Source organism: Penaeus vannamei, chromosome 28 (assembly GCF_042767895.1).
Source record: "Penaeus vannamei isolate JL-2024 chromosome 28, ASM4276789v1, whole genome shotgun sequence".
In the NCBI taxonomy this organism is placed as follows: domain Eukaryota; kingdom Metazoa; phylum Arthropoda; class Malacostraca; order Decapoda; family Penaeidae; genus Penaeus; species Penaeus vannamei.
The window spans coordinates 33,227,622-33,235,121 of record NC_091576.1 but is presented as its reverse complement, the minus strand read 5'-3'; the positions used below and the strand labels follow the sequence as shown (position 1 = coordinate 33,235,121).

Here is a 7,500-nt window from a genome sequence, read left to right as displayed (position 1 = left end):
ATTACTATTAACATAATTATCATTATAATTATCATCATTACTATTATCGTTATTAGTATTATCAGTACTAGTAGTATCATTATTATTTTTATTATCATTATTATTATTATTATTATTATTATTATTATTATTATTATTATTATCATTATTATTATCATTATTATTATTATTATCATTATCATTATCATCATCATCATCATCATCATCATTATCTTCACTACTACTGTATTCCTACTACTCTTATTAATACCATAACAGTAATAAATACAACATTAACAACAACATTAGTAACAAGAAAACAACAACAACAACAATAATAATAATAATAACAATTTAAAAAAACATCATCAATAACATAAAGATATTTAACAGCATTAAGACCAAACATAAAGATATTTAACAGTATTAAGATCCTCATCACCATTAGCAACACGATTAGTAACACCATCAGCATCACCATTATCAACACCATCAGCCTCACCATCAGCCTCATCTCCATCCTCATTATCCTCATCTTCATCCTCATTTAACCCCGCAGACGCCAACTCACCTTGACCCTGGCCTCTCTCGTCGACGGCGGCGTGTGCCAGTCCCGAGCCGCGAGCAAATCCGGATTACTCTTACTCCTCGTGTATCTATCTCCTCTTCCTATCGGCGATCCTTCTCCTCCTCCTCCTCCTCCTCCTCCTCCTCCTCCTCCTCGACCTCCTCCTCCATCATCGCTGGAGTCGTAGCCGCTGCTCCCGTCTCGCCCTCGAGCGGTTGGCGGGAAAACGCGCGGGAGGCCGAACTTGAGGTATGTGAACATGTTGGATCCGAGTTCGCTCTTGGGACCGTATCTGAACGAGGGAGGAAGAGGGAGGGGTGTGATAAAGGTTGGGATAAAAGAGGAATCATTGAAAAAGGAAAAATGGGGAAAAGAATAAAGAGGATGATAAGAAGTCTCAATATAAAAATAAATAATAATGATCATGATAATATTACTGCTGTTAATAAAGCTAATATTTGTTCTTGTTATCTTCAGCATTACTATTATGTTTACTAATGATTGTAAGGGTAATAATAAATAATTAAAATAACTAGAATAAAAGAAACTGAAATCAATCACTAAAATACAAAACATATTTAACGGCAATAATATTAATCGAAAAATTAACCTTACTAATATACTAATCTTGATAATAATTATATCTATTATTATTATTATTATCATCATTGCTACAATATGTTATTAGAGTCATTTCATTAAGCATTACGATTATCATATCCCATTATCGTTATCATTATCATCATTATCATGGTAGACGTTGTAGCAATAGTGTTAATAATAACTATACCATTATCGTAGAAATAAAAGTCAACATAATCATCTTTACAAAAAATAAATAATAATGGTAATAATAATAATAAAACGCAAAGAGTTTCTGTTTATAAATCAGGTATTAATATTTGAAAAGAAACAATAAGAATATCAGTTATTCGCGACAACAGAAAACAGCTGACTATCGCTTCCCGCCTTCTGCCTCAAAACAAGATGGCGACTGTTTGATATTTTTCAAACTTATCATCACTTATCAGAAGTCGGCCATGCGGTAAGGAAATGACAAGAGAAAATTATATATGATCTGAACTGACCTTCATTCATATATCAAATTCCGGAAGTCAGCCACAAATTATAGTCATGAAGAGGGAGAGATAGAGAAGGAAGGAGGATGGGGAAGGAAAGAAGAAGATAGAAAGGGAAGGAGGAAGGGAGAGAAAGAGAAGGGGAGAGAGGGGAAGGAGGAAGGGAGAGAGAGAGGGGAAGGAGGAGAAGGTAAAAGAGGAAGAGAGAGAGAAGGAGAGGCAGAGACAGACAAAGAGAGAGAGAGACAGAAAATGAAAGGAAAAACAAAAGAAAAAAAAAGAAAAGATAAAATCCTGCGATAAACAAGACGAACTGACGGAGGGGAAAAGGAGATCATGTCGGAAGGGCGTGACATTCCTACTTCAGTGAGCATGACCTGACCCGAACCGGAATGACCACAGGGTGTGTCTGGTTAGGGCGAGTGAGAGAGAGAGAGAGAATGAGTAAGTGGGTAAATGAGTAAGTGAGTGAGTGGTATGTGTGTGCGTGTGTGTGTGTGGGTGTGTGTGTGTGTGTGTGTGTGTTTGTGTGTGTGCGTGTGTGTGTGTTTGTGTGTGTGTGTGTGTGTGTGTGTGTGCGTGTGTATGTGTGTGTCTGTCTGTCTGTGTGTGTATGTGTGTGTGTGCGGGTGTGTGTGCGTGTGTGTCTGTGTGCGTGTGTGTGTCTGAGTGTGTGTGTGTATGCGTGTTTGTGCTACTTTGTATGTGTTTACTGCACTTGAGAGAGAGAGAGAGAGAGAAAAGAGAGAAAACTGAAACCAGTACTTCAGAATTTTTCGAATTTCCAAACATTTTAATTTGATCATTTATAAAAAGAGAACAAAACTGCACATCCACCCTTTTTTTTCCTCAACATGCTCAATGACAAATAAATCTTAGTACTTAGTTTTTAATGAACTTTCTGTTTGTTTACTAAGTGATAATAACGATATCCTACTATATATAAACGTAACACCTATGATAGGCCGAATAAATTGGGGAAGAAAGCATGAACATAAATAATAAACTTTTCGAAACCAAGTATATATCAACCTCACATATTTAAGCGAGCCAAAATATATCTTCTTCCCAAAGCCATAGTCGCACATACATCATACACAAATTCCCGCCCTAAAATTATTACGATAGCCATAAAGTACGATAATTTCCTATTGTCCGTCAGACACCACGGAGCCTGGGGGGAGGGGGGAGGGGTACGGGGGACGGGAGGGGGGTAGGAAAGAGGTAGGGGGGTGAGAAGGGGGCTGGGAGGGGGGAGATGGAGGGAAAAGGGAGGGAGTAGAGGGTAGGAAGACGAGGGTGTTGCCCGATGTACAATAACGACCCTTAGCGAGTGTGTCAGGCGAAGGAGGACGAGGTGGGGAGTCCAAGAAGACATGCGTGTTGCCAGAAGTACAATAACGACCCTTAGCGTGTGTTCAGTGGAGGGAGAGGGGGGGGGTGGGGGTGGCAGGAAGGGTGTCCTGGGAGGCGAAGCTACGATGGTTCACACAACTTATACTTCCTGTGGCTATTGACCCTTACGTGGCTAGATACTGTTATCACAGCCATTACGGTTTTTCTCCCTTTTTTACGAGTTCTTTCTGTCTCTCCGATTCTAATTCTTGTCTTCTCTTTTTTTTGTCTTCTTTTTTAATCCCTTGTGCCCCACATTCGGTCATTTTGGGCTGCGGGAAATGAGTGGAAATTGCCGCGTGATTTTGGACTCTGGGTGATTAGGCATTTCCCTAATTGGCTTTTAATTGCTGTTTGTTTTTCCCTTGTGATTTACCCTCCTCGATGATGGTGAAATTTATGTTAAGGAAAATGGTAAAGGACTCGTACGTTAACGTTAGTTAAAAAAGAGAATTTATAACAGTAATGACGATAACGGTAACATGGCAATAATAAGAAAAAGGAAGATGCAGCAATAATTGTAGTAGCTAATAATAGTAGTTATAGTAGTTATAGTAATAATTCTACTACTGCTGGTATTATCAGTACTATTAATAATTATTATGATTAAATATCAACACTGATTATCAGAAACAATAATCAGTGTCAATAATAATAATATTAATAATAAAAAAATAATAATAATGATGATAATAATAGGAATAATAATATTAATAACAATACTACTAATAATAATGAGTATAATAATAATGATTATCAATATAATAAAAGTAATAATGATGATTTTAATAATAACAATAATGATAATAAACATCACGAAAATAACATCAGTTGATACATACAAAAGTTACAATAACAGAGAAAAATAACAACCGTAAGTATGTATGTAATTAATGATCATGTCGGAGGTGGTACTGGCGACTGTAGCAGCTGTTGTAATGGTAGTAGAAACAGCAGTAGTAGTAGTAGTAGATTATTTTAGTTAGAATAGATATTTCTCTCACCCAACCCACTCCGGGGACCCACCCTCCCTCCCGCCCACTCCGGGGACCCACTCTCCCTCCCGCCCACTCCCTTCACTAGGACACAACCCGGAAATAAAAATGGTTATGGGTTATGGTCTCGCTAAAGGGCGTTTATGCAGCGGTTCGGAATTTCTCATGATTAGTCGCGATTTCCTCTTTATGAAGAAGACTGTTTTGGAAAGACTCCCCTATGTGGTCTGCCACGTCGGTGCGTTTCCCGTTTTCTGTTCCCTGTCAACTCAGCTGTTTATGTCGCGCTGTTGGTTGGGTGGACGGCTGTCTTTCTTTAAAGATCGGGGACTTTTTGTTTTTCTTTTTTTCTCTTGGTGTTCTTCTTTATCATGTCTTTCTTTATGTAGATATGATTTACCTGTTTGTTTGTGTCTTTATTCTACTTGTTTTCTTCCTCTCCTTTACCCCTCTCACTTTTTCTATTTTCGACCTCTATCTTTTTTTCACACATTACCTTCTTGTCTCCCTCCCTTTCTTTCTCTCATCCACTTCTATTTCTTCTCTGACTCTCATTCCATCTCCTTCTCCCTCTCTCTCTATTTTCCTCACACACACACACACACACGCACACGCACGCACGCACGCACTCACACACACACACACACACACACACACACACACACACACACACACACACACACACACACTCACACACACTCGCGCACACACACACTCTCACACACACACACACACACACACACACGCACACACACACACACACACACACACACACACACACACACACACACACACACACACACACACACACACACACACACATATATATGCATGTATGCATGTATGTTAGTGTGTATGTATATAGATGTCTGTATGTGTGTGACTTTCTCTCCCTCTCCCTCTCCCCTTCTTTTTCTCCTTGTCCCTTTTACATATGTTCTTATTTCTTCTGATTCTCATCCTTCCCCTCTTTGCAATTTCCCTTCCCCCTTCCTTCTTCCCTTCGGATTTACCTCATTTTTCTTCCCTCCTTTTCACACGTAATTATCAAGAACAGGAAATGCAAAAATATTTTCCCACCCTTCGCATACCATATGGTCTACATTGATTCACATATTGACCTGGATGTCGACCTTACGTCACGGCCATTTTGGTGTTAAAGCGTTTTTTCCCCTCCTTGATTCATTAATTATTTCTTTCTGTCTCTGAGTGGATAATTATTGTCCATTTGGCGAGAAAAACATAAATGATTAATTTAACTTTAATTAGCGGAGTTTACGTTCTTATTTCGATTTTTTTTTCTGTTGAGATTTAAATGGAAATTCTTTTAATTACTAGAGTCAATGGTGCTTTGAAGATGAGTTTTTTAAGGTTTGAAGGTTTAGGGTTCCATCTGTCTCTGTCTGTCTGTCTGTGTGTCTGCCTTTGTCTCCTCTGTCACTGTCTCCGTCTCTGTCTCTTCTGTCTGTCTGTCTCTCCTGTCTGTCTGTCTCTTCTGTCTGTTTCTGTCTCTGTCTCTGTCTCTCTCTCTCTCTCTCTCTCTCTCTCTCTCTCTCTCTCTCTCTCTCTCTCTCTCTCTCTCTCTCTCTCTCTCTCTCTCCCTCTCTCTCTCTCTCTCTCTCTCTCTCTCTCTCTCTCTCTCTCTCTCTCTCTCTCTCTCTCTCTCTCTCTCTCTCTCTCTCTCTGTCTCGCGCCCTCGCTCTCTCTCTCTCTCTCTCTCTCGATAGTTTATCAAGTCATGCGTGTCCGTATAAGAGGTATGGAGGATAATTAATAATTTAATTAATCTCTCATCATAATATATAATTTCTTATTTGTCTACGATCTTATATAACTGACTAATTAAATGTGATTTAGTCTTCTTGTTGCAAATTATTTTTATGTCGTTGCATGATCTGAAACTAGAATGTTACATATAGTGTTTATTAATCATTGTTATCGAAGTTTTTCGAGCGAGGTTTTGAGGAATCCTTCTTGCAATTTATCATGCTTGGTCAACATCTTTCCTATTTATGTCGAAGGCTTATAATATGAGGTCGCTATATTTTTGGATAGTAAGGTCGCTATATTTTTGGATAGACATGTTATATATTCGGGTTCTATGTTGCTTTATGTTGTGTAGTATCATTTCGGAAGGAGGTGAATAGTCAAGGATTTACATATGATATAGTCATCGTGTTGAACTATCAATCATGTTTTACTAAAGGCAATCCTTCATTCTGTTCATAAAAAACATTGTTCAAAGGAAGCGAAATCATTAATGAGAATGAAGAGGGGTTGGTATTACATGGATCTGATGTGCTAAATTTTTATCATTATCCAAATAAAATATCTAATGTTAAACATAATTTATTTTCAACTGAACTTCCCAGCCGTGTAACAAAACATATTTTAAGCGAGTCTGGGGTTAACTTACACATTCCGTTTTCTGTTGTAGAAAACACTTCATTGTGAACTACGATTTTGGGGGGACTTATCTAAACAACTGTAAGAAAAGATCTGACTGTTGGATTTCTTTCAGTGCAATTCTGAAATACATGACATTAAAGACAGAAAAGAATGATAAGTGAAGGCTGTGCCATTCATAATTGTACAAATATTATATATATATATGTATGTATGTATATATTTATTATGAACATTTCGTACTTTTATAGCTAATTAAGCATATAAGTTCATATCTGCGTGCTTCTACATAAACGGTTCAAACATCGACGATAATATATTATTAACGAACGAACAAATCAACTTATAATAGTTATACCTTAATGAGATTCCATTTTCTATTATAAGTTGTCGAAAACGAAATGGGACAACCGATAACCGTAGAGTTTATTGCTAGAAAATTTGTTTATTTTTTTTTAGCAATAAACAGATGGTTATTTTGGTGGACTAGGATTAAATTGTATTTGATATTGTCGATGATATTAATCTTCTCAAATGTACATAGAATATGGATAAAAAACATTACTCACGAATATAAAACGAAAATAATTTAACCTTCACAAAAAAAATATATAAAATAGTTAACCTAGAAAAACAATCATATAACAACACGCACACACAAACACACACAAACACACACACACACACACACACACACACATACACACACACACAAACAAACAAACACAAACACAAACACACACCCACACACACAAACACATAAAGACATACACACACGCATACACACACACACGCACACAAACACATACACGCATACACAAACACACACACACACATACACGAGCGGGGAAACACACATACAAACACTCACACACAGACACACATAAACACATACACACACGCACACACACACACAAACACTCACATACACATACCCCCTCCCCCCCACACACACACAAACACAAACAACACATACCCCCCCCACACACACACAACCCCCCCACAGACAAACACACACCAAACCCCCCCCCCACACCCACACACCCACAACTCCCCCCCGCCCCTCCCCCCCCCCACA

General features: G+C 38.1%; 1 protein-coding gene across 3 annotated transcripts in view; it reads right to left on the bottom strand.

Annotated features, from left to right (window-relative positions):
* Positions 1–7,500, bottom strand: part of LOC113816992 (ATP-binding cassette sub-family G member 8) — a 178,522-nt gene that overhangs the window by 68,062 nt on the left and 102,960 nt on the right. For all 3 annotated transcript variants that reach the window (XM_070142053.1, XM_070142052.1, XM_070142054.1), the window contains one exon: positions 551–839. In XM_070142053.1, the coding sequence (XP_069998154.1) occupies positions 551–839 (289 nt within the window). The remainder of the gene's footprint in view (positions 1–550; positions 840–7,500) is intronic.